The sequence below is a fragment of the Podarcis muralis genome, chromosome 4, assembly GCF_964188315.1.
Source record: "Podarcis muralis chromosome 4, rPodMur119.hap1.1, whole genome shotgun sequence".
NCBI classification, from domain to species: Eukaryota; Metazoa; Chordata; class Lepidosauria; order Squamata; family Lacertidae; genus Podarcis; species Podarcis muralis.
In genome coordinates this window covers 7528490-7556290 of record NC_135658.1, presented here as the reverse complement: position 1 = coordinate 7556290, position 27801 = coordinate 7528490, and the positions used below count along the sequence as shown (strand labels likewise).

General features: G+C 48.2%; 1 protein-coding gene across 1 annotated transcript in view; it reads left to right on the top strand.

Moving 5' to 3' along the window:
- The window catches only part of CHRDL2 (chordin like 2), a 49081-nt gene extending 22567 nt beyond the window's left edge, over positions 1 to 26514 (top strand). The window contains exons 6-11 of the mRNA XM_028725582.2: positions 2921 to 2970; positions 4560 to 4728; positions 5729 to 5923; positions 9994 to 10167; positions 18868 to 18960; positions 24831 to 26514. Coding sequence (XP_028581415.2) covers positions 2921 to 2970; positions 4560 to 4728; positions 5729 to 5923; positions 9994 to 10167; positions 18868 to 18960; positions 24831 to 24910 — 761 coding nt within the window. The 3' untranslated portion in view covers positions 24911 to 26514. The remainder of the gene's footprint in view (positions 1 to 2920; positions 2971 to 4559; positions 4729 to 5728; positions 5924 to 9993; positions 10168 to 18867; positions 18961 to 24830) is intronic.
- The last annotated feature ends 1287 nt before the right edge of the window (positions 26515 to 27801 follow it).

Here is a 27801-nt window from a genome sequence, read left to right as displayed (position 1 = left end):
GCAAATAGATAAATAGGTACCGCTGCGGCAGGAAGGTAAACGGCGTTTCTGTGCGCTGCTTTGGTTCGCCAGAAGCGGCTTAGTCCTGCTGGCCACATGACCCGGAAGCTGTACGCCGACTCCCTCAGCCAGTAAAGCAAGATGAGTGCCACAACCCCAGAGTCGGCCACGACTGGACCTCATGGTCAGGGGTCCCTTTACCTTTACCCAGGAGCAACTGGAGCTGTTTTGCTGCCTGAGGCAGAACTTCAGGGCAGCAGGCTAGTTTGGGGGCTGCAGGGCAGACCACGTGGCCCCCATTCCTAGCTCCATTCCAACACCACCCAAATTTACCGCCCGAGGCAGCTGCCTCGCTCTGCCTCATGGAAGGACCAGCCCTGCCTCTCCCCATCCCATCTGGACTCCTTGCATTTGGTTATATAGGGCGGTGGAGGTAGGGATTCTATGGCGGGGACATAGCTGTCAACGTTTCCCTTTTTCAAGGGAAATTCCCTTATTCTGAATAGGATTCCTCACAAGAAAAGGGAAAAGTTGACAGCTATGGGCAGGGGACAGCAAACTTTTCCAGCAGGGGGTCGGTCCACTGTCCCTCAGAGCTTGTGGGGGGCCAGACTATATTTTGAAGAAAAAAATATGAACGAATTCCTATGCCCCACAAATAACCCAGAGATGCATTTTAAATAAAAGCACACATTCTACTCAGGTAAAAACACGCTGATTCCTGGATCATCCATGGGCCGGATTTAGGAGGTGATTGGGTCGGATCTGGCCCCCGGGGCCTTAGTTTGCCTACCCATGGGCTACAGCGGGCATAGGCAAACACCGGCCCTCCAGATGTTTGGGACTACAATTCCCATCACCCCTAGCTAACAGGACCAGTGGTCAGGGATGATGGGAATTGTAGTCCCAAACATCTGGAGGGCCAGAGTTGATTCCCGGACCGTCCGCAGGCCAGATTTAGAAGGCGATTGGGCCGGATCCAGCCCCCGGGCCTTAGTTTGCCAGCCATGTTCTGTGGTTTCTTCAAGTTCTCTCCCTTAAGAAGTTTCTCTCTCCCTCTGGTTTTTTTTTTTAATATTTTATTTAGGATTTTCTTAGTGAATAGTTACTTCCTTGGGAGTGAAGGGCAATAGGGGGTCATGACGGAGGGGTGTGTGTGGTCGACTGCGTTTCACCTCGGGGTGCTCCTGTTAAGCCCAGAGATCTCAGATATTTGCTGCCCTCACAATTTGAAAGTTAACTTTCAACCAGGTTAACTCAATGCACGCGTAACGTTAACATTTGAAAGGCAGCAATCGCTTCTTAAAGAACTACACGTAAAACGTTTCAGACGGAAACATTCGTTATCTTTCAAACAGAAACAAGAAAGAAAACTTGATCAATTTAAAAAGGGCCACAAAAGTGCTTTCGGGCCAATAAGTGAAAAATGGGTGCGTGATGTTACAGGCACCAGCCAGTCCATGCTGTGCTCAGTGGCCATCTTCTTAAAGCTGCAGATCCATTTTTTCTTTCTTTCTTTTAATAATAATTTTTATTAAATTTTAACATATAAATTATAGTACATACCACAAAACTTCATCTCTTATACAATCTTTTTTGGACTTCCATCAGCTCCTCTGATGATCCACCGTTTTAACCACTTCTTATGCAATTCTTAAAATTATATTACCTTTAATTGTCTTCACTAACCAACCCCCCTTCCTTTTTGCAATAATTCTAATAATACTCCTCACAAAACTTCTTGCAAACCTACAAACGTAGTCGGTTCATCACAAATACTTTTCAAATAGTCTGTAAATTTACTCCAGTCTTCCGTGAATTTCTGGTCCCGCCAGTTTCGAATCCTTCCTGTTAGTTTATCCAGTTGTGCATAGTCCATTAATTTCATCCTCCATTCTTCTTTCGTCGGTAATTCTTCTTGCTTCCATTTTTGGGCCAATAATGTTCTTGCTGCTGTTGTTGCATATAAAAAGAGCTTGCATTCCTTTCTATTTATATCACTTCCTACAATGCCCAGTAAAAATGCTTCGGGTTTCTTTAAAATGTATATTTCAACATTTTTTTTTCATCTCATTATATATCATCTCCCAGAAGCTTTTCAGTTTTTCACTTTACTTGATCCTGGAGAGGAACTGGTTCAGCTGGACAAAATATAGTGAGTGTTACAAAGGGGTGCCACCACTCAAATACAGTGGTACCCTGCAAGACGAACGCCTCGCAAGATGGAAAACCCGCTAGACGAAAGGGTTTTCCATTTTGGAGGCGCTTCGCAAAACGAATTTCCCTATGGGCTTGCTTCGCAAGACGAAAGCCCATAGGGAAATCTCCGGTACAGCGGGGAAGCGCAGCGCGTCTTCCCCACTGTCCTCGGACCTCCTCCCGTCGCCCGGCTTTGGAACGAAGCTCTGAAGCTGGGCGGCGGGGCGGGAACGCCTCCTCCCGCTGCCCGGCTTTGGAACGATGCTCCGAAGCCGGGCGGCGGGCAGGGACACCTTCTCCCGCCGCCCGGCTTCGGATGGCTTTCCTGAAGACTTGGGGTGGGAGGAGGGTTTTCCTTCCCACCGCCAACATTCAGAAGGCTGCGCGCCTTCCCCTCTGTTCCCGTACCTGTCCTGAAGGCTTGCGGTGGGGAGAAAAGCCCTTCTCCGCACCGCTAGCCTGGCAAGCGGTTTCCCTAGGAACGCATTAATTGATTTTCAATGCATTCCTATGGGAAACCGTGCTTCGCAAGACGAAAAACTCGCAAGAAGAAAAAACTTGCGGAACGAATTAATTTCGTCTTGCGAGGCACCACTGTAATGTTTTGGTCAGGTTAGGAATCTGAATGAATAAACAGGACAGGCTAAACTGATGGACCAAGATGTATGCTTAATATGTGAAGCTCCCACCTAGATCTATGTTTTTTTTCCTCTCTCTGCAGATAATTCCTTTGAGAGGTTGATAGAAGAGCCCCAATTAAACAGAGGCGTCGTAAGTAAAGCTTTTATTTCTTCAAAGTACACAATTCATTAAGAGGCATGTTCTTTCGACATCGCTCACTAGCAGGTCGTCTCACGTGCAATGAACGTTACGGGTTCTCAGAATCTGCCGTAATAAAAGGTGACATAGAGACAGTGGATAGAGGTTTTTAAAAAAAATAGATTTATAGTTTTTTTATAGATTCATACAATTCTAGAGCTGGAAGGGACCCATCTAGTGCCTAATGCAGGAATCCCAGCTGAAGAATTCCTCTCATAACACTGGAATTGAAGTTGCATGTTGGGATATTCGGGGCAGATAAAAGAAAGGACTTCTTCACACAGCGCCCAGTTGAACTATGGAACTCCTTGCCACATGAGGCAGCAATGGCCACCAATCTGGATGGCTTTAAAAGAGGATGGAGAAAGAACTGGAAATTTACAGCCTGTGAAGTATTGAGGGAAAACCGAATCAAGATGTTTTATAGATGGTATTGAACACCTACCAAAATAGCTAAAATGTAAGGGATGCGGGTGGCGCTGTAGGTTAAACCACAGAGCCTAGGACTTGCCGATCAGAAGGTTGGCGGTTCGAATCCCCGTGATGGGGTGAGCTCCCGTTGCTCGGTCCCTGCTCCTGCCAACCTAGCAGTTTGAAAGCACGTCAAAGTGCAAGTAGATAAATAGGTACTGCTCCGGCGGGAAGGTAAACGGCATTTCCGTGCGCTGCTCCGGTTCGCCAGAAGCGGCTTAGTCATGCTGGCCACATGACCGGGAAGCTCTATGCCGGCTCCCTCGGCCAATAAAGCGAGATGAGCGCCGCAACCCCAGAGTCAGTCATGACTGGACCTAATGGTCAGGGGTCCCTTTACCTTTATAAGACGAAAACAAATCTGTGCCGGAGGTGTGATAAAACAGAGGGGGCACTTATACATGTTTGGTGGACCTGTGGAAAAAATCAAAAGCTTCTAGAACATAGTATATGACGAGCTTAAAAAAAATGTTTAAGTATAACTTTATGAAAAATACAGAAGCTTTTCTACTAGGGCTAATGGACACATGTATAGCAAGAGAAGATCAGAAAATATTCCTCTATGCCACAGGAGCGGCAAGGATCCTAATTGCCAAAAACTGGAAAAAAGAAACTGTGCCAACAAAAAAGGAATGGCAAGGCAAACTGTTAGAGTATATTGAACTGGCTAGATTAACGTACTGTATGTTATGTTCATGTTTAATGAGGGTGGATTTCTGTATTGGGGGGTGGGGGGGTTTATATTATGTTGTAAATAAAATTTCCAATAAAATTTTATAAATAAATTTTTAAAAAGGATGCTGGAGTAGATGGGCCGTTGGTCTGACCCAGGAGGTTCTGCTTAGGTTCTTACGCAACTGATTTCCAGCACCGTCCCATTTATTTATTTATTTTTAATTGCAAACCGTAAGACAAAGAAAGAAAGAACTTTGGCCTACATCCACAACGATCCATTAATCCCAATCTGAAAATATATATCAGTCTAGGCAGCCCATATATCACAATAGCTATCCAAATGAGATCGCCTGCTGAATTGACTGGGGATCTTTCCATGTTGTCTGGATCCTCAGAGGCACCCCCGTTACCACTGCGCGGTGGGCGCCGGGAGCAGAGGATCTGCCGGAGCACTTGATCCCCCGACGGGAGCCTCGCTGGAACTGATCCCCAAGAGCATCAAGCGGAAAGTGGGGAGCGGCGGAACGACGGTCAGAATCATCCTGAAGGAGCAGAACAAGAAAGGTAACGTCAGTTCAGGTGAACCCTGCGATGCGCTCTAGGTGAGCCTTCTTCCCCTGCGCCTGAAGCTGTGGTCAGCGCAGGATTGGGGTGTGTCAGATTTTTCAACTTTCCTTTTTTAAATAATTTTTTATTGGCTTTTTTGATAATTTTATACATGCATCTTCTCTTCTCGTGAGGTGGCCAAAGTACTGGAGCCTGAGCTTCAGGATCTGTCCTTCCAGTGAGCCCTCAGGGCTGATTTCCTTCAGGATGGAGAGGTTGGATCTTCTTCTCAAGAGTCTCCTCCAGCACCTTTACCTTTTACCTTCCAACTGTAGCAGGAACCCCCCCCCACCCCAATCATTCTGCTTGTACAAACTTCACACACACACACACTCACACACTACATACGCCACATTTCTGTTATAAATTCATAGAAAATCAACCATACATCGGATTTGCACTGTTCCATTTTTATTTTACTCCATATGACAAGAACTATCAAAGGGGGGTGGCTTGGTCCTAGTCAGCCATAATCCCTTCACCGTCTCAGCACATCCACAGGAGCCCTGCCCAGATGATCCCAGACAGAAGACAATCAAGATCACAAAGAACTTGCATATGGGAGTGGATTCAGCATGGACTGAAACAAAGGACAATGATCAGATCTTCCCTCTGGGGGCAGGAAACTGCAAACTCCCCTTTGTCTCCTGGAAGTGACTCATGGGAGGGGAAAAGGAGGAACCAGCCAGGTCTTTCTGGTCTTTCCTCTCTCCTGCAAGTGAGGGGAACACCCTGATGCATCAGTTCAATAAAGGCCAAGCCTACAGGCTGCTGTTTTGCTCCAAGTTATCCTGGTTGGTGTCTTTGTTTTGTCCAAGGGAGCCCTCAGATTTTTCCGGTAACACTACTATCCTTAACTTTCCCACACATCTCAAATGGTTTGAACTTGAACAGCACTCTTTATTTTTTTGTATTTTCACCCGTGGTCTTCTCTCTCTCTCTCTCTCTCTCTCTCCAGCTTGTGTGTACAACGGGAAGACCTACTCCCACGGAGAAGTGTGGCACCCCACGATCCGCCACTTTGTGCTCCTCCCCTGCATCCTGTGCACCTGCAAAGATGGGAGCCAGGATTGCCGGAAGATCACATGCCCCAAGGAGTACCCCTGCGAGGAACCCGAAAATGTGGAAGGGAAATGTTGTAAAGTCTGCCCAGGTAATAAACAGACACGCTGACTGCATTTCATGCTTGTGTGTATTACCCCTTTGCTGTATAGGACGGGGGGGGGGGCAGATGCATTGCAGGGGGGTGGACTAGATGAACCTCAGGGGTCCCTTCCAAGTCTACAGTTCCAGGATTCTAGGACTAGGAAGAATACTAAGGTGGGGCGTGCACAGAAATGCATATATTCCCAAAACACATGGGGAAAGATGAATGCCAAAATGTGAATTTTAGGCAACACTGAATACGAAAATGTGTATGTTCGGAGGAATTTGCACTAAGATCGCAAACCGGTGTGGAATTGTGGAGAACGGATAGACATCATATATTACAAGGACGGGAAGAAACATTACAGACAGAATAATTGCCACACACAGGAAGAACCAGAAGAGAGTTTGAATGCTTCACCTGTGGGTGTATAAATCATTTCATGTGCCGATACGAATGGAAGCCGTTAAAACTGCAGCTGCGATGTAAAGGATTGCTATTTCGACTGGAGCCTAATTGGAATTTGTAAGATCTTGGAATGCAGAAATAAAGCAAATCATCAAACCATCAATTCTAGCTCACAGGTTGCCACCTAAATTGTTTAATTTGGCATCTTGGTGATTGGTATTATTAGTTGTACACTGGTGCCCCGCAAGACGAACGTCTCGCAAGACGGAAAACCCGCTAGACGAAAGGGTTTTCCGTTTTGGAGGCGCTTCGCAAAACGAAGTTCCCTATGGGCGTGCTTCGCAAGACGAAAACGTCTTGCGAGTCTCGCCATTTCCCCCCCGCTTTCCCCTCCTTTTTCTAAGTCACTAAGCCGTTAATAGCCTTTTAGCAGCTTAGCCGCTAAGCCTTTAATAGCCGCTAAGCCGCTAAACCGCTAATAGCGCTAATCCGCTTAGCACTAATGGACTTGCTTCGCAAGACGAAAAAACCGCTAGACGACGAGAATCGCGGAACGGATTCTTTTCGTCTTGCGAGGCACCACTGTATTGTAATTTGCATTGTTATAATGAGGTTAGGGGACGTGGGGGCACCGTGGGTTAAACCACAGAGCCTAGGGCTTGCCGATCAGAAGGTTGGTGGTTCGAATCCCCGCAACGGGGTAAGCTCCCATTGCTCTGTCCTAGCTCCTGTCAACCTAGCAGTTTGAAAGCACACCAGCGCAAGTAGATAAATAGGTACCACTCTGGCGGGAAGGTAAATGGCATTTCCGTGCGCTGCTCTGGTTCGCCAGAAGAGGCTTAGTCATGCTGGCCGTATGACCCGGGAAAACTGTCTGCGGACAAACGCCGGCTCCCTCGGCCAGTAAAGCGAGACTGGACTTAACTGTCAGGGATCCTTTACCTTTACCTTTTTATAATGAGGCTATTATTGGATTATTGTAATTGAAAACTAATAAAAAGTATTTTTTAAAAAATGGAAATGTGGAGAGTGGGAAAGTGGGAAAAATGAGAATATGGGAGCTCGCAAAATGGATGGATTGGCCCATCCCAGTACAAGGGTACGCCAGGGTTGTGTGAAGTCTACAAATCACTGGGTGCAAATGTGGCTCCCGCATCTCTGCCAGGAGAAATTTCACAAGGTTCCCTGATGGATGAACTTTGGGACATGTTGTTTGTATGCAGAGCTGCTTTTTCTGAATTAAGGTACCCCTGCCCGTACGGGCCAGTCTTGCCAGACTCTAGGGTTGTGCGCCCATCTCACTCTATAGGCTGGGGGCCAGCGCTGTCCGCAGACACTTCCGGGTCACGTGGCCAGCGTGACAAGCTGCATCTGGCAAGCCAGCGCAGCACACGGAAACGCCGTTTACCTTCCCGCCAGTAAGCGGTCCCTATTTATCTACTTGCACCTGGGGGTGCTTTCGAACTGCTAGGTTGGCAGGCGCTGGGACCGAGCAACGGGAGCGCACCCCGCCGCGGGGATTCGAACCGCCGACCTTTCGATCGGCAAGTCCTAGGCGCTGAGGCTTTAACCCACAGCGCCACACTTATTTATAGCTCTGCCCCAGGAAGAAAATCTCAAGGAAGAGGCCATGGCCGACTGGGGTGTCCAAGAACCTCGACTAGACACAATAAACCCAAACTTAATTTATTAATTACTCCACAAGCAAAAACAGAACATTACCAGTGGCGGGTGAAGGAAACACCCCGAGGGCCAGGCTACGTCTCCGTGAGCCCCTTGGCAGGCCAAAGATAAACATGGCAGGGGTTGGAAAACACGAATGATGCAGGCGGAACAGGGAAGAGTGTAAATGACACCTCGGCGTGGGTGTGCGAAGGAGCCAGTGGGGTGTCACTCATTTGGGTCCTGGAACTGGGACCATGCCATGACCTGAGGCTTTGGCAGGCTGTCTCGCCAGAGTGGTGCATGCTCTAGTTATCTCTCGCTTGGACTACTGCAATGCGCTCTATGTGGGGAAACAGGACAGGGGAAGGAAACGTGGTTCATGTTGTTGTAAACAAAAGTTGCCCTTTTCCCTTATGGGGTATCCAAGAGCCCATATAGAGTACATAGGTTCTCTACTGGTAGGAGAAAATAACAGAGGCCAACCAGAGAATATTGAGAAGCAAAGCAGTTAGTAAGCTTGATCTTTATTGATCTGTTGCAACAGGGTGCTCCCCTCACCCGCAGGAGAGGAGGAGGGACCCCAAAAAATGGTGTGCAAGGCCTTATAAAGACTTTTGAAATTGCCACCCTGTAGATCAAGACCACCCCCAGAAACATCATACATACATCACAGAAGGGGTGTAACCTAAGACCACCCCTCAGATACATCACACCTACATCACAGAAAAGGCGGTCTAAAACAGAAATTTGAATATTGTTTTCTCCTGTCGTTGTTTATCTCCTGTTTGGCAGGTTACTTGACTGGATTGCCTGGGGAGCCTGGCCATTCTTTTGTAGTGATAAATACTTAGTTCCTGGGCCAGGTCACAGGCTCACACCCTATTCATATCTTAAATGTGCCCCTAAGACAGGATTTGTGAGGAAAGAGACAATGGGGAGGTTTCCCACTTTGACCTTGCAGAGAAAACATTTGCTCAGTTTAGGAGTCAAAATGGTTCCAGGTCGGTCTTCCTGTGCTGATCTATGTACGTGCTTGGTTGGTACACTTATGAAGATTACCATATATCTAAGACCATAATAGTCCTATCACATTATGAAGGAGTGCAGAGGCGGTGTGGGCAGCGGGATGAGCCAGGCTCTGTCAGGAGTTCAGCCTACACTCGAGTAGGACCCTGGCAGAGACACATACCCGACTGGCATGTTCCTTCCCTGCTGGTCAATCATTTGGGAGCTTCATAAGCTTTCTTCAGTCATCACAATGACAGATGCCAACAGAAACCGGCACACTTAGGGATCCGCACAGTTTGCACATCTTGTGTGACAGACCTCAGCAACTCAGCATTTTGGCTAATCTACCTTTATTTACATATAAACACACACGGAGCACTGCAACATGGCTCCCTCTCTCTCTAGCATTAGACAGCAAAGAGAGAAAGAACAAAGGACAATAGTCCCACTTCACGGAACACAGTAACACAAACATCCTATCTCCATCACTTCCCACTCTGTGGAGTCAAAACACATACCGTCATGTGATAGACAACAATCCCATGACTGCAGTCATGGAGCAGGAATTCTAACAGGCTCCGTGCAAGGCGGTGGAGAAGCAGGGGAAGGAGGGAGGGGCGCTGGGGGGAGCAGTTGGAGCGTGTAGCCTCGAGCGCGGGGGTCTTTTGAGGTAGGGTGGACGGTGGGGGGAGCAGTGGTAGAGTCACGTTTATTATGCGCAGAGCTTGGGATGCAAGCACACCCCACACAGCCGAGAAGGTGGTGTGTTGCGGAGCCGGCGGAGAAAGCTCTGGACCACGGGAAAACTTCCGGAGTGTTCCCGCCTCCAATGGGCACCGGAGGCACGCAGGCACTAATGCCCCGCTCCGCCTCGCTTACCTCCCCGCTCTCCCCTCCCCGGACTCTCCACCTGGCGCCCTCCACGGCTTGGCGCCCTGGCTCGCCGCGCCACTACGCCCAATGGTAAAGACTTCCCTGTTTGTGTGTGCTTTTAGAGGACAAAGAGGCACCCACGGACAGCGGGGTCGATACCACCAGATGCCAAGTGTCCGTCTACATGTTTGTTCCGTCCTCCGCCTCGGAGAACCCCAAAGAGAACTTGAGGAAGATTGCGATCGAGCGGGAATCCTCGGAAGATGTCGAGATCTACATCTGGAAGCTCGTGAAAGGTGAGGAGGTATTTCGAACCTGCAGCGCTCTCGCTTTTGTGCGCCTGGATTTTGGCCTTGCTTTTAATGAGTATTATGAGTTTCATCTATTTATTTGGAGGACTTATGCACAGTCTTTACCAAAGCGTTCTCTCTTTTTTTAATAATAATTATTATTAATTTTCCATTTAAACCTATACATTCACATCGTTATTATCCACTTTACCTCCCTGCCTCATTAGAGCCTGTCAACTTCCTTCCCTCCCACCTCTTGGCTTTCAAAAGTAACCTTTATATCACAACATTTTATCTGCTTTCTGATTCTAATATAACTCATTACAAAATACCTCAAAATTTAAATAAATATAGAAAGGTAAAAAATTTTCTCATTACAAGTCTTCGGATAACCCTGCTAGTGTTGTTAATTTCTTACAATGATCTTTCAAGTATCATATAAATTTACTCCATTCCTTTTGGAATAACTGATCCACCTGGTTTTGGATTTTTCCTGTCAGCTCTGCAAGTTCTGCAAATTCCATCATTTTCATCTGCCACTCTACTTTCGTTGGTACTTCTTCTTGTTTCCATTTTTTAGGCTAGAAGGGTTGTTGCCGCTGTTGTTGTATACATGGACAGTCTTGGTCCCAGAACAATAGGATTCAGAATGCAGCCGTCTGGTTGGTCCTAGAACAATAGGATCCAAAAGGCAGCAGTCTGATTGGTCCTAGAACAACAGGATCCAGAATGCAGCAGTCTGATTGGTCCCAGAACAATAGGATCCAGAATGCAGCCGTCTGGTTGGTCCTAGAACAATAGGATCCAAAAGGCAGCAGTCTGATTGGTCCTAGAACAATAGGATTCAGAATGGAGCAGTCTGATTGGTTCACAGGAGCCACCCAATCCAGCTCCAGGTGGAAGTGAATCCACAACCTGATTGGCCAACAGGTGAATTGGCCAATCACGTGGGGCCCATTGTGTAAATAATGTATATAATAATAATAATAATAATAATAATAATAATAATAATAATAATAATTTTTTATTTATACCCCGCCCTCCCCAGCCAAGGCCGGGCTCAGAGCGGCTTACAAGCAATAATAAAAACAAGAAGAATGATTACAACTTAAAAACAAAAATAAAATACAACATTAAAATAATGGAACATTAAAATACTAAAATGTAGCCTCATTGCAGGAGGAGAAGGAAAAGAAAAAAGAAAGAGAGGGAGGGAGGGAGTCAAATTGGCTCCAAGCCAAAGGCCAGGCTCTGTGAGGCAGACATTCTGGGGGAACTTCCATTCCTCCTCACCACTATGAGTTGAATAAAGAGCACAAAATCCACTCTCGACTCCGAGTATATTTCACAACTTGAGAGTCCAAACTCAAAGCAACTCGGAAGGAGGGGGTAATAAATACTTCCAGAGTAACAAATGCTTTCTGGACCGAGAGAGCAGGTCACCCAGTTCCTTGTCATGTTTGACCAGTGATATCGCTTACAACCTGTCAGAGGTAGAGGCGCTATGTTTGGGGGGGTTGCCTGTTTTATACGGCGTTCGTTGGGTGGTCCCTAGGCTGGAGGCCGGACAAGAGGAGCCACCCAAAAGGAGTGATGTGAAAGGAAAGATTCTGGGCAGCAGGACAAGCCGAACTGAATTTCAGGTTTTCCCAATGAGTTGGCCTCCCAAAAAAATTACACGCAGAAGGTTGGCGTGTGAGAGACTGTCCCAAAGTCGCTCGGTGAGCTTCAAGGCCGAGCCAGGATTTGAACCCAGGACTCCACAATCCTGGCACTCTAACCACTAGACCACACAGCCCTCTGGGCTTGATAGGAGGCTGGTGGAGCACGCTCCCCTCTCCGCCTGCCACACTGCAGAGTAGTGGTTGGACTAGAAAGTAGGTTAGGTTAGGAAGAGTGGGTGGTTTTGGGGGCTCCCCTAATTTTCGCTGAAAGTTCTCTGCGGAAAACATTTCAAGTTCTCAGGTTAATTTAGGTTACATCTGCCTTCGTGCAGAGTTGTGATCCCAAAGCCCCTCCACCAATAAATTATTATTGAAATAAAAAAATTTAAGGTCATATATATATATATATATATAATGTTCATAAGTGCACCAACCAAGCACATTGTTGTTGTTGTTTGGTCGTTTAGTCGTGTCCGACTCTTTGTGACCCCATGGACCAGAGCACGCCAGGCACTCCTGTCTTCCACTGCCTCCCGCAGTTTGGTCAAACTCATGCTGGTAGCTTCGAAGACACTATCCAACCATCTCGTCCTCTGTTGTCCCCTTCTCCTTGTGCCCTCCATCTTTCCCAACATCAGGGTCTTTTCCAGGGAGTCTTGTCTTCTCATGAGGTGGCCAAAGTATTGGAGCCTCAGCTTCACGATCTGTCCTTCCAGTGAGCACTCAGGGCTGATTTCCTTAAGAATGGAGAGGTTTGATCTTCTTGCAGTCCATGGGACTCTCAAGAGTCTCCTCCAGCACCATAATTCAAAAGCATCAATTCTTCGGCGATCAGCCTTTTTTATGGTCCAGCTCTCACTTCCATACATCACTACTGGGAAAACCATAGCTTTTACTATACGGACCTTTGTTGGCAAGGTGATGTCTCTGCTTTTTAAGATGCTGTCTGGGTTTGTCATTGCTTTCCTCCCAAGAAGCAGGCGTCTCTTAATTTCGTGGCTGCTGTCACCATCTGCAGTGATCAACCAAGCACATACATCGATATATAAACTACATCAGTGTTTCCCAACCTTTTTTGGGCAAAGGCACACTTGTTTCATGAAAAAAATCTCGAGGCACACCACCATTACAGCCCCGTGACGTCAGCGCGCAGCGTCACGCCGGGAGGGACGCACGAAAGTGTAAGATTCAATTTTTTCCCCTCCCCCTTGCCTTCCTTCTGTGCCAACTGCCAAAAAGCCAAGAATCGCGGGACCGCCGGCGGAGGGGGGGAGGGCGAGCGGAGGCAGCGGCGAGCCCCGTTCCTCCCCATCCGCCCCATTCCGTGCAAGGAGCGCGAACAGGTGTGAGAAGGGGGTCAAACCTGCGGGTCGGCGCCAGGGAACCTCCAAGCTTTGGGGGTGGGGGGGAGGAGGCAGCAAAGCGAGGCAGGAAGGAGAGCGCGGCTTGGCGAAGTACTCGGTGGCGAAGGCCAGCAGGTCCGGCGGCCGGTGCCGCAGCACCTCCACCGTGTAGCCCTGCAGCAGCTCAGTCAGACCCGGCGGGATCTCGATGCTCATCTTGTAGCCGAGGCGCGCGGGAGACTCAACGGACGGGCCCGGGAGAGAGAGAGAGAGAGACACGACGGAGAGAGAGCGGGAGTCCCTGCTCGCCGTTGCCACCGCTACAACTACTGTGGCGGTTGGTCGTGGTCGCCGCCGCCGCCGCCGCCCACCTCTATCTATCTCTCCCCCTCAGCTTTCTACGCGGGCCTCGAGCCGGAGGTGGGGGGTGGCCGCCGCCGCTTTCTCCGCCTCCACGTCCTGCCTCCTCCTCCTCGAGCCCTCCGTCAGCCCTGAGGGAACCGCCGCGCTCGCGCCGCCGCTCTCTGACACGCGAGAAAGAGAAAGGAACGGAGCGGCGGGGTAGTCGGGGGAAGGAGGGGCCGGAATGGAAGCGCGAGGCGAGCTGCGCATGCCCAGCAGGAAGCGGCGGAGAACGCCACAGAGAGAGAGAGAGAAGCAAGGGAGGGCGGGGAGTGGGCAGGAACACGCTTCATGCGTCACAATAACGGACAAGAGGCGCTCGAGGGATAGATTAGGACCTAATTTGACTTTTACAAAAAAAAAAAAAATCTTTCGCATTTTCCCCACGGCACACCAGGCAACATCTCGCGGCACACTAGTGTGCCGCGGAACAGTGGTTGGGAAACACTGAACTACATGTCTGAAACCCCACAGAAAGTCCTGAAACCATTTTGTCCTTCCCAAATTGACCTCAAACATTTCTCTGCAAGGTCGAAGGAAAATGGAAATGCCTCCCCATTGTCTCCTCCTTCACAAATCCTGTCTTAAAGGTATGTCTGTGTATGAATAGGGTGAGCCTGTGACCTGGCTCAGGAACTAAGTTTTTGTACTTACAAAAGACTGGCCAGGCTCCCCAGGGTATCCAACCAAGTGACCATTAACAGGCAACCTGCCAGACAGGAGATAAACAACACACTCAGATTTCTGTTGTAGGCATGATGTATCTGGGGGGTGGTCTTGAGCTAGACCCCTTCTGTGATGTAGGTATGATGGTTCTGGGGGTGGTCTTGGACTCCAGGGCGGGCAATTTTAAATGTCTATATAAGGGCAGGCACACCTTTGTTCTGGGTCCTCCTCCTTTCCTGCATGTGAGGGGAGCACCCTGTTGCAACAGTTCAGTAAAGATCAGGCTTACGATCTGCTTTGCTTCTCAATATTCTCTGCTTGGCCTCTGTTATTTTCTCTGACCGATGGAGAACATGCAAAGGACTCTATAAGGGCTCTTGTGTTCCCCATAAAGGAATAAGGGCAGATTTGCGTTTATTACATTATCATTATCATCATCATCTCTGGATCCATCCCGAGTCTGAGGGCACATTTCACCGAATCGCAGAATAGTCCAACCCTCCGCAATGGAGGTTGCCCCTGTGTGGATGGGGGTCCAGGAGGGGTCTCTCAGAGCAGGCCCCACACCCCCAAACCTTTTTTTCTGAGTGCCCCAGATGTTTCTCAGTAGGTAATTAATTTTGGGGAGATCAAATGGGAGTAACCGGGTAGGATATTTACACGAGGAAATAAACTAATTGAAGATGATTTTATCTAGAGTTGCGGAGGGGGGTGTTCAGGGGGTGATAATTGAAGGGGAACTGAGTTTATTTGGAGCGGGATCTGTGGTGAAGTTAATTGGAAGGACCTGACCTAAGGTAATCTGGGGTGGAGCCCCAATTAATAGGAGACTATCTGGCAAAGGGCTGGATGTAAATATCAGTTGGCATGCCTTCTGTGGCATTCAAATTATGGATCTGCATTGTGTATGTGGGAATTAGCATATGCAAATTCCATGCAAAGTTGTGCCCCGAGGCTGCAGCCCCAGATCTTTTATGTGCCTAGCAAATTGCCCCTGCTTTAAGTCTCTTGGCAGGATTCGACTCCGTGACTCAATGTGGGCGCCCACCCTCTCTCTCTCTCTCTCAGAAAAAAAGGCACCTCAGTCCGTTTTCCTCTCCGCTTTAAACAATTGACTCAATGGCAGCGGCACAGAAAGGCGCATAAATGTGCAGACAAATATTTTTATATTTCCTGTTTGAGCCACGTTTCAAAACGTCGGGGGATTAGCAGAAACCCAAAACCCAGTTGCTGTGTCTGCCAGGACGGATGAAATATGTACCACGTTTGGCCGGAGCTGTGGAAAAAATGGGAAGGGCAGAGAGGAGGAGGTTTCACTTAGATAGGAGAAGGGATGAACGGGCAAAATAAAATAAATGTCCTTTTTATGCCCCGTGTTACGGCACAAGCCGGAGCTCCAGGTGGTTCGACAATAGAGCCAAAGAGTCATAGGATTGTAGAGTTGGAAGGGCCCTCCAGCGGTCATCTAGTCCAGCCCCCTGCAAGGCAGGGATCTCAGCTGAAGCATTCATGACTGATGGCCACCCAACCTCTGCTTAAAAAACCCCAAGGAAATACCATATTTTTCGCTCTATAGGACGCACCGGATGATAGGACGCACCCAGTTTGGGGGACAGGAGAACAAGAAAAAAAATATTTTGAATCCCAGAAGCCGTAACAGCAAGATGCCGTGGGACTTCTGGGATACTGTCTGGCTGTTCTGGCTTCTGGGATAACCGCGCCAAGCCTCTTTTTCTTTTTTTTAAATAATATTTATTAAAATTTCAAACAAAGTTACAATAATACAAAAAAAACAAAAATAAAAAAGAGGAAATAAAATACAAAAAAACAGAAAAAACAGAATAACAATTAAAAACAAATCAGTCTTTCCATATCTTGTCTTTCGTTCACTTGTTTCCCGGACCTCCTCACACCTCCCTTTTTTGCATCCCAGATCAGTTAATTAATTCAGCAAATCCTTTCCCTTTTTGTTCTTATCTTAATCCTTAATCTTAGTATATTATTACCTCAAGTTCCCATCTATTAACAATCCATTTTTACATAGACCTTAATAACATTGCTGCTAAAACCACTTAACTTCATTCCAACATCATTCTAACATTCATTAATTTTACAATATTTCTGTAAATAGTCTTTAAATTTCTTCCAATCTTCTTCCACCGACTCTTCTCCCTGGTCTCGGATTCTGCCGGTCATTTCTGCCAGTTCCATATAGTCCATCACCTTCATCTGCCATTCTTCCAGGGTGGGTAGATCTTGCGTCTTCCAATACTTTGTGATGAGTATTCTTGCTGCTGTTGTGGTATAGTATACTCATACTTTGTGATGAGTATTCTTGCTGCTGTTGTGGCATACATAAAGAAAGTTCTATCCTTCTATCCTTCTTTGGCACCAATTGGCCGACCATGCCCAGGAGAAAGGCCTCTGGTTTCTTCAGGAAGGTATATTTAAATACCTTTTTCATTTCATTATATATCATCTCCCAGAAAACCTTAATCCTTGGGCACGTCCACCAAAGGTGAAAGAATGTACCTTCAGTTTCTTTACATTTCCAACACTTATTATTGGGCAAATGATAGATTTTTGCAAGCTTGACTGGTGTCATGTACCGTGCCAAGCCTCTTCAGGGCAGCGGGATGAAGGCTCCCCCTGCCCGGAAGAGGCTGCACACAGCTAAGGCAGAGGCCAGGGCAGGTGCGTGGCTGAAGGGTCGCTGCGCAGTTCAAGCAAAGCTGGAGAAGGACAGGCTTCGCAGGACAGGCGCGTGACTGCGAAGCTGGAGGAGGAATAGAAGGAGACCCTTCTGCTCCTCCTCCGGCTTCTAGGCAGGCGCGTGGCTGAAGGGGTGCTGCGCAGTTCTCCCTCTCTGAGCAACACCTCTCCTGCGAAGGAGAGGCGCTGCGCAAAGAGGGAGAACTGCGCAGCGCCCCTTCAAGCGAAGCTGGAGAAGAAACAGAAGGAGGCCCTTCTGCTCCTCCTCCGGGTTCTCAGGACAGGCGCCTCGCTGGGAATCTGGAGGAGGAAAAGAAGGAGGAAAAAAGTGTGTCCTACGGAGCAAAAAATACGGTAGTTTGAGCCTGTTCTTAGGTTCGCTTCCAGCGACATACCTGAGGCCGGGGAGTAGTCCATGCACGTGACAGAATGAGGTGGTCGAACCCTGGCAAGGCAGCATGGCCTGTGCCACTTCAGTCTGCAAAAGAACATGAGAAGAGGCTGCAGGATCAGGCCAGTGGTCCGTCTAGTCCAGCATGTGGTTCTCACAGTGGCCAACCAGAGGCCCATTGCGGTGTTAAGCTGTGGGCCAGACCAGGGGCGAACGAAGGCGTCGTGACACCCGGGCAGGGCGTCGCTACCTAGGGCGCATGTGCAGTGTCACTACGTATGACACATGTGCTGTACGTAGCGCCGCCGCACATGCGCTGTCCATAGTGGTTTGCCAGCAGCAAGTTTTATAACATATAACTTTTTTACATTCCCCTTTTAAACTCACAGCGGTTAGCTTGTTGCAAGCTTGTTTAAGCTTCTCAATATTAGATTCCTGTAAAGGGACTCCTGACCGTTAGGTCCAGTCGCGGACGACTCTGGGGTTGCGGCGCTCATCTCGCTTTATTGGCCGAGAGAGCCGACGTACAGCTTCCGGGTCATGTGGCCAGCATGACTAAGCCACTTCTGACGAACCAGAGCAGCGCACGGAAACGCCGTTTACCTTCCCGCCGGAGCGGTACCTATTTATCTACTTGCACTTTGACGTGCTTTCGAACTGCTAGGTTGGCAGGAGCAGGGACCAAACAACGGGAGCTCACCCCGTCACGGGGATTCGAACCGCCGACCTTCTGATTGGCAAGCCCTAGGCTCTGTGGTTTAACCCACAGCACCACCTGCATCCCTTTAGATTCCTGGTAATTTCCCTTATATCCCTCTTAAAAGAATAGACACGACACAATCTTGTGTAAAGTATACAGTGGTACCTCGGGTTAAGTACTTAATTCGTTCCGGAGATCCATTCTTAACCTGAAACTGTTCTTAACCTGAAGCACCACTTTAGCTAATGGGGCCTCCTGCTGCCGCCGCGCCACCAGAGCACAATTTCTGTTCTCATCCTGAAGCAAAGTTCTTAACCTGAAGCACTATTTCTGAGTTAGCAGAGTCTGTAACCTGAAGCGTATGTAAGCTGAAGCGTATGTAACCTGAGGTGCCATTGTATATAAAAGAAGTTTACTCACACATTCAGTTCACAGATGGATCCCTGAAGGCAGACTTAGTTACAAAGTATATACATCTGGAATCTATCCCATATGGAGATAGTCCCTTTGTTTCTCTGTTGGCTGGAAGCATCTCTAGCTAAAAAGCTGTTGCTCCAACGATGGAGGAAGTCAAAGAGTGTGCAGTGTGCCTTGTCCTTTTGTGTTACCTGGTCAGGTAAGGTCACGCCCACCTCTAGTCACATGTAAGAGGAAGTAAGTCCCAGCCCAGGAGGAAACAGGAAGTTCTGACTGGCTGGACCAAACATCCCCTTGCATGTCCACTCTAGGAAAACAAGGGATGTTGTACTTGACTGCTATCTATGTATCACATCCCACATAATTTTCTAAACCATGCATCTGTGTCTGGTTCTTGTGTTTTTTTTGTAGGAATCTTTCATTTGATCCATATCAAGAAGGTCAAGAAACAAGAGTTCCGGCAAGAAGTGCAGAACTTCCGGCTAGTTTCCAGGACAAACGAAGGTATGGCTGACCCGAGCAGAGCTTTCGAAGGTGGCTTGGCGGTTCAGATCGGGTCCGTTTGGGGCTTCGCCAACACAGAATCCCAGAGAGGTGGTGGTTTGGTAAAAATGTTGTTAACTCCGGCGGGAGGAACAACCGAACTTACAAAAATGTATTTAATTCCCCCTCCCCTCTCCGTTGAAGCATAAAGGTAAAGGGTAAAGGGACCCCTGACCATTAGGTCCAGCCGTGGCCGACTCTGGGGTTGCGGCGCTCATCTTGCTTTACTGGCCAAGGGAGCTGGCGTACAGCCACAGGTCATGTGGCCAGCATGACTAAGCCGCTTCTGGCCAACCAGAGCAGCGCACGGAAACGCCATTTACCTTCCCGCCAGAGCAGTACCTATTTATCTACTTGCACTTTTGACGTGCTTTCGAACTGCTAGGTTGGCAGGAGCAGGGACCGAGCAACGGGAGCTCACCCCATCGCGGGGATTCGAACCACCAACCTTCTGATCAGCAAGTCCTAGGCTCAGTGGTTTAACCCACAGCGCCACCCACGTCCCTTCCATTGAAGCATAGCTGTCAACTTTTCCCTTTTCTTGCGAGGAATCCTATTCGGAATAAGGGAATTTCCTTTAAAAAAAGGTGAAACGTTGACAGCTATGCATTGAAGCAGGAAAGATGAGGTAGGATTGCAAGACCAGTGGGGCTGGGGCTGGGGGGGGGGGATGCAATAAAATTCAAAGACAAGCTACCTTGAAACATTTGGCTTTCTTAGCTGTTGAGGTTAATGCACCCCCCCCCCCGACACTTTACTTTCTGGTACAGCTAACAACATCGAACGGGGGCTTCTTGTAAAACTAAGCATGCCACGCGCGGCAAAGCCCTCTTGGGAGTCTACCACTGAGATTCCAGGTTGGGGTGTGTGTGTCTTGAGTGTTTGAATGCTCCCCAGTGGAAAATAACTCCTGGCTTGCAGAACACTAACATGCCAGGGAAAGTTTGGAGTCTTTTGGTTAAGGAGGGGGGGAGAAGATGCCTGGGAATGATATGCTAGGGCAGCCTTAGTCAGCCTGGCACCCAAACAGACAAACAAACAAACAAACAAACAAACATTTATTATTTATATCCCACCCATCTGGCTGGGTTTCCCCAGCCACTCTGGGCGGCTCCCAACAGAATATTAAAAACACGATAAAACATCAAACATTAAAAACTTCCCTGAACAGGGCTGCCTTCAGGTGTCTTCTAAAGGTCATATGTTTATTTTCTTGACATCTGCCAGGAGGGTGTTCCACAGGGAGGGTGCCACCACCGAGAAGGCCCTCTGCCTGGTTCCCTGTAACCTCACAGGGAGGGAACCGCCAGAAGGCCCTCGGAGCTGGACCTCGGGGCTGGACGATGGGGGTGGAGACGCTCCTTCAGGTCTACTGGGCCGAGGCCGTTTTAGGGCTTCAAAGGTCAGCACCAACACTTTGAATTGTGCTCGGAAACGTACTGGGAGCCAATGTAGGTTTTTCAAGACCAGTGTTACGTGGTCTTGGCGACCGCTCCCAGTCCCCAGTCTAGCTGCCGCATTCTCTGTTCCCCAACAAACACTTCCCCAACCTGACAAGCACCGGAAAGGAAAGGAATGTGGGTGAGCTTCAAACCAGCTGCCCTTGCAGACTTAACCAGGTGCGAACACATCGCCTTAAGATAAATAGATAAAACTTTATCTGCATTAGCCAATGGCCATAGCAACAGTAAAACATTACAGTATATGCAGCAAAGGAAGTTTGATATAAGAGCACCATTCAAAGTCCTGAATCAGCCGTCAGTTAGTGGCCCTTATTCTGACTGCCCCTGCTATGAACCTAGCAACCTTTGCTGTTATCTGATAGAAGAAAGGACATTGTGGCAGTGGTTGAGCGCCCTCGGATGCTTAGGACGAGTGGGGTGATTGTCTCGTTCCTCAGGTCTTTGTAGAGAGTACAGGACAGGAGGACGTGTGCCGCTGTTTCGGTGCTACCATCTCCACAGGGGCAAAGGCGTTTCTCAGGCGGGATCTTTTGGAATCGACCCTCGAGTACCGCAGATGGCAAAACATCCAGTCTTGCAAGTGTAAAAGCACGTCTGTATTTTGGGAGTATAAGTTTGTGCAGATATGGGGCCAGAGAATCAAAATGGAGAGGTGGAAAATGAACATACCAAGGGCAGAATTTCCTTATAGTGGCCAGGTTGTTCCGATGCTCAATATCTTTTAGACGTTGACCAATTAGACTGTTTGCTTTAGTAGGGCCCATAGTGAGTAGGTGTTGTGGGGTTAGGCTACAAGAGTGAAGTTTTTGATAGACGGTTTTAAGCCAGGCACTTTTATGGGAGTCATGAAGTAAACCGGGGGGATTTGAATTTAGGTGGAACCAGAAGTTAAGAGTTCTTTGCCAAGTCCGTACATTGGTACCTTGGGTTACATACGCTTCAGGTTACATACGCCTCAGGTTACAGACTCCACTAACCCAGAAATAGTACCTCGGGTTAAGAACTTTGCTTCAGGATGAGAACAGAAATTGTGCTCTGGCAGTGCAGCAGCAGCAGGAGGCCCCATTAGCTAAAGTGGTCTTCAGGTTAAGAACGGACTTCCAGATCGAATTAAGTACTTAGCCCAAGGTACCACTGTACTTCTACTAAAGGGAGACTTGCCTCAAGTCTCAATGCACATCGCCTTAAGCTCGCAATTTGTTCTGTTCTGTGCCCTGTTAGTCACTGGACTGCTGGGAGTCTTTCTTCCGTCTCTGCACTTTACGGGACATCAGAAGCTGCCAGAGACACCCACTCGCATTTCGTCGAGGGCGGGCCGAGGGTTACGAAACCCCCACCCACGCCGATTCGCGTCCCTTCCCGAGTCTGTAGAGCTGCTTGGTGTCTAATAATATGCAATCCATCTGGCATTCTGGGAAGCGGAAGATGTGTCAGACGAATCCATTCCCCCTCCCCATATTAAAAATAATCCCCCATATTAAAAATAGCTCCTGGAGCATTCCTGGAAGATATGTAAGTGTTGTTACCAGAAACTGAAAGAACAGGCTTTGCTTTCCTGTAGGAATCATTTGTTAAGATTGCTTAAAAGGCCAGCAGACAGATACCTCTCTAAGGTTAGCGATTGTGTCATGGCTGTTCCGGAACATGAAAGACGCAGAACGTCATTAAACTCTGGGACTCACTCCTGCGCATAGCTGTCAACGTTTTCCCTTTTTAAAGGGAAATTCCCTCACTCTGTATAGGATTCCTCGCAAGAAAAGGGAAAAGTTGACAGCTATGCTCCTGCCGGAGGCAGTGATTTCCACCAAACTTTAAAAGAGAATTGGGTAAATTTGTGGAGAACAGGACCATCGATGGCTTCTAGCTATGATGTGGCTGTGCTCTGCCACCATAGCTGGGAGACAGAAACGCTCCTGAATACCCCTTGCTGGAAACTACAGGAGGGGAGAGGGCTTTTGTGTGAGAGTTTTCTGCTGTGGTCTAAACCACTGAGCCTCTTGGGCTTGCCGATCAGAAGGTAGGCGGTTCGAATCTCCGTGACAGGGTGAGCTCCCGTTGCTCTGTCCCTGCTCCTGCCAACCTAGCAGTTTGAAACCACGCCAGTGCAAGTAGATAAATAGGTACAGCTCCAGCGGGAAGGAAAACGGCATTTCTATGCACTCTGGTTTCCATCTCAGTGTCCTGTTGCACCAGAAGTGGTTTAGTCCTGCTGGCCACATGACCCGGAAAGCTGTCTGTGGACAAACACCGGCTCCCTCGGCCTGAAAGCGAGATGAGTGTTGCAACCCCATAGTTGCCTTTGACTGGACTTAACCATCCAGGGGTATTTTAACTTTTTACCTTTGGGGCATCTGATTGGCCACTGTCAGAACCATAGGTGCCAACTCTTAAGGGGCCCAGGTCCCTCCGCCCCCCCCAATAAAATATTTGCAGTGGGGGGGTCAACAGTCAGTTGCAGAGGAGGCTGATCACAGTTTGTCAAGGCTTCAGTGACTGATAGGGAATTCCCAGACATGTCCTCATTTGAGGGGGAGGGTCCTATATTCTCATCCGGAGAGAATTTTACATTTTAAAGCAAATGTCCTGGATTCTGGCGGTTCCCTCACTGCGAGAGGCCAAGTTACAGGGAACCAGGCAGAGGGCCTTCTCAGTAGTGGCGCCCGCCCTGTGGAACGCCCTCCCATCAGATGTCAAAGAGATAAACATCTACCTGACATTCAGAAGACATCTGAAGGCAGCCCTGTTCAGGGAAGCTTTTAATATGTGACATTTTAGTGTATCTTTCATCTTTGTTGGAAGCTGCCCAGAGTGGCTGGGGAAACCCAGCCAGATGGGTGGGGTACAAATAATAAATTATTATTATTATTATTATTATTATTATTATTATTATTATTATTATTTTGAGTTTTTAAAATTTTGCATGCGCCACCAAACCCCCACCACCACCTTTTGGTCAAGTTGGCACCTCTGGTGAGGACAAGACACTGAACCAGAAAGACTGTTTAGTCTTCTCACCTTCTTAATGTGGAGGCTCGATTTAGGTGTTGCAGAAACATCTCCTGTCTGCCACGGATCTGTTTTAAACCCACAGGTGCCCATGACCTCCCCATATCTTGCAGCAAGTTTCCATTTAATGTTTCCATTTGATGTTTGCATAATAATAATAATAATAATAATAATAATAATAATTTATTATTTATACCCTGCCCATCTTCTGGGTTTACCCAGTCACTCTGGGTGGCTCCCAACAGAATATTAAAAACACAGTAAAAGATCAAACGTTAGAAACTTCCCTAAACAAGGCTGCCTTCAGGTGTCTTCTAAAAGTCAGGTAGTTGTTTATTTCCTTGGCATCTGATGGGAGGGCGTTCCACAGGGCGGGAGCCACCACCGAGAAGGCCCTCTGCCTGCTTCCCTGTAACCTCACTTCTCTCAGGGAGGGAACCACCAGAAGGCCCTCGGAGCTGGACCTCAGTGTCTTTGGTCAGCTCGAATCTAGAGGCAGGCTTGGAGAGGCCCTTGGCTGAAACCTTGGAAACCCACTGCCAGCGTGGTCCAGCCTTTGGCAACCTGGTGCCCTCCAGCTGTTTGGCACTACAGCTGCCCTGCCAAGTGTCAGGGCTGGATCTACTATGAAACTCATGAAGCTGCAGCTTCTGGGCCACTAATCCTGGAGCGGCCCCAGAAGCAACTTGAGTACACATTGCTTAAAAAAATTGGCGCATGTAGACCCAATTTGAGTCATGCAACTCAAATGAGTTATTTTTGTTGTTGTGAAGATTTCAACAATCTCAGAGTCTGAGAGCCAGCAGCAAAGTTGTTGTAAAGGGGGTTGCGATCTGTTCTGGAACAACTCCATTGAAGATGATATTGATGGGACCCAACGTTGCGAAGGGGGCCCCCATGGCAATTGAAGCTTCATGGTCCTCAAAATTTAGGTCCACCACAGCCAGATGCAATTGACAACGCTGGCTGGGAACGATGGGAGTTGTAGTCAAGGCATCTGGCATTTCGCCAGGCTGCCCAAATCTGGTGTTGGCAATGCCAAGCTAGGCGGACTCAATGTTTTAACCTAGCCAAAGTCACCTCCCTGCGTTCCTTATAGAGGGCGTGTGGTTTGCGAAGGAATAGATTCATTTCGCAAAAGGCGGTTCATCTGCAGAAGGAGATTCTCATTTGCAAAAGGTCACGCTGCACTAAATTAGTATTTAAAGTACCAGAGGATCCTTTCTCTTTGCTAGCATTTTTTTTTTTTTTTTAGTATGGGGGATGGGGGAGAGATAATATCCTATAAATAGTTTATTGCCCTTATAGGGTATACGTTTCATGGGAATAGTGAGTAATGAATATCCTTCTATCTTCTCTCAGCTTACTGGAACACGTTCCTGGTGCAAGGCCCAGAAGCGAAGATCTCCGAAAGTCCAGACAGAGAAATCAAGAACTTGTAAAAGAATTGGGGGTGGGGGGTGGAGTCTATTGATATTAATATATATGGGGGAAAGTTGCCTTATTGAGTAAACTATCGCTGCAGAAGCAGGAAAGACAATCTGCAACCAGCTTTGTGAAAATGCCAGCAAATTAACCCCTGGGAATGAGGACGACCAATATGGCTGCTTGACTTCAACGCTCTAGATCCTGCCGATGCAACCAGCCTTTCCAAATGCTGCAAGAGTGAATGGGTGGCTCTTCCGCCTGCTTCCTGCTAAGGGTAGTGGGGTTGCGGGGAGAACCAAGAAAGATGCTTTAACCTTTTAGGGGAAGGGGAGACTGAGGGGCTGCCGCTTCCTATAGAGCACGTAGGAAACCGTCATAATAGAGCTTTGATTCTGCTGTTTCACCGATTGTTCTGGGATAGCAAAGGGCAAATAGGAAGAGGGTTTCTGTTGCAGAAACGGAATATTTTTCATTTGCCTCCCAGCCGCTCTGTGTCGCTCGAGGTTTTGGGTGCAACCAAGAATTGATGAAACTCCAGACTCGCAAGTTTTGTCATCCGATGCCGGAATTTGAAATCTGAATTCAGGAACTGGAACAGGTTTTCCACAATTCAAACGCTCTCCCCTGGATACTTTGACAAACTACGCTTTAAAAAGCCCACTCTCCTTCTGCCTCTCCTTTGAATTTTGAATGTAAACCTTATGTCAAGGGCTTTTTGTTTTGTTTGGGTGTCTGGCACAGAGGTTGGGCAAAATTTCCCCGCCTTGGCATTCCGCAAACTCATCCCCATTTCCCCGCTACCTTACCCTGTGAAAAGCGTTCTTCAGAAAAGCAGTTTGCACAACCCACCAAGGAAGATAATAACACAACAAAATTCAAAACAGCAGCAATTGCACATTTATTCTAAAGTCAATTGAAACTACTTAGTTTATTCTTTTTATTTATTAAATTTGTATACCACCCTTCATCCATAGATCTCAGGGCGGTTCACAGCATAAAAACGCAAGATAAAAATAGCAAATACATAGCAAAGCAAAACAATAATCCCCTTCCCGCTGCCGCCAACCCTCCCCCCCCAAAAAATCAGCAAAATGGATGAACTATACACACACACACACACACACACACACAGTGGTACCTCGGGTTAAGAACTTAATTCGTTCTGGAGGTCCGTTCTTAACCTGAAACTGTTCTTAACCTGAAGCACCACTTTAGCTAATGGGGCCTCCTGCTGCCACCGAGCCGCCAGAGCACGATTTCTGTTCTCATCCTGAAGCAAATTTCTTAACCCGAAGTACTATTTCTGGGTTAGCGGAGTCTGTAACCTGAAGCGTCTGTAACCTGAGGTACCACTGTATATTTTTCAGGTATATACATTTCACTCATTTTTCAATCAGTTCGACATTTTAAAACCTGACTTCCTTCCCCCTCTTTCTGCGGTCCCTTCAATTTATTTTTAATATCTTCCGCATATCCAAATGAGCAAAATGGATGACTTTGACCCACTGATACCTGTTTTTCAAAGTCTGATGGTGGCCATTTACTCTTCCAGAAGCCCCACTCCCTTGCCTCTTAGCACCCTCTCCATAATCCAGAGGCGGAGCAAGGTGAGGGCTTGGGGGGGGCAGTCTGCGCCAGGTGCCATCCCTGAGGGGGGTAACATCGCCGCAGGCAGTGTACCCCCAGGACGCACGCCGACGCTGGTGCACCCCCCTGGGATGCACGCCGATGCCACTAGCTCCGCCTCTGCCTGACCCTATGGGCACCATGCAGTGCGGCCGGTTCCTAGCCCATATGGGTGCCGCGCCGTGCACCCCGCCCCGCCCCTACGGGCGGTTTGCCCCGCCCCAGGTGCCCGAGAGGTTTCCTCCACCACTGCGCAATCCCACCCAGTGATACCACCCACTTTGGGAACCACTGATCTAGAGGGATTTTAAAAGAAACCCTCTAACTTTTTACCATAGAACCGTAGAATTTCACAGCTGGAAGGGAATTCAAGGATCCTCTAGCGAGCGACCAGCGGTTCTCAACCTGCGGGCCCCCAGAAGTTATTGGACTACAACTCCCATCATCCCTCACTAGCTGAGGGATGATGGGAGTTGTAGTCCAACAACATTTGGGGACCCACAGGTTGAGAACCGCTGCAGTCTAGTCCAACCCCTTGCAATGCGGGAATGTTCAGTCGTCCCGTACAGGGATCGAACCTGACACCTTGGCGTTAGAGTTACCAGGCTCCAACCAACTGAGCTATCCAGGCTCAGATTCAGCAATTGTCCTGCACGTGCAAACTACCTAGGTGCATATGCACTGTATATATATACCGTATTTTTTGCTCTATAAGACTCACTTTTTCCCTCCTAAAAAGTAAGGGGAAATGTGTGTGCGTCTTGTGGAGCGAATGCAGGCTGCGCAGCTATCCCAGAAGCCAGAACAGCAAGAGGGATTGCTGCTTTCGCTGCGCAGAGATCCCTCTTGCTGTTCTGGCTTCTGAGATTCAGAATATATTTTTTCTTGTTTTCCTCCTCCAAAAACTAGGTGCGTCTTGTGGTCTGGTGCGTCTTATAGAGCGAAAAATACGGTATATTTTTAAAAAATGGCAGAGCTGGTAAATGCTGCTTGCTCGCGGCAGCTGCGTGGAAGAATTGGGACACATCATGTCTGCATTCTGCTTCCACAGTCAGAGGCAGCCTGCTTCTGAATCCCAGCCGCCAGGAGGGGAGAGGGCTCCTGTGTTCGAATCCTGTTTGCAGGCTTCTGGCTGGCCACTGTGAGAACAGGATGCTCGACTAGATGGGCTGTTGGCTGGCTCCAGCAGGCTCTCATGTTCTCAAAAGTGGTTCAGCCCTTCCCACGTGGAGTTGTTGTTGTTTAGTCGTTTAGTCATATCCGACTCTTCGTGACCCCA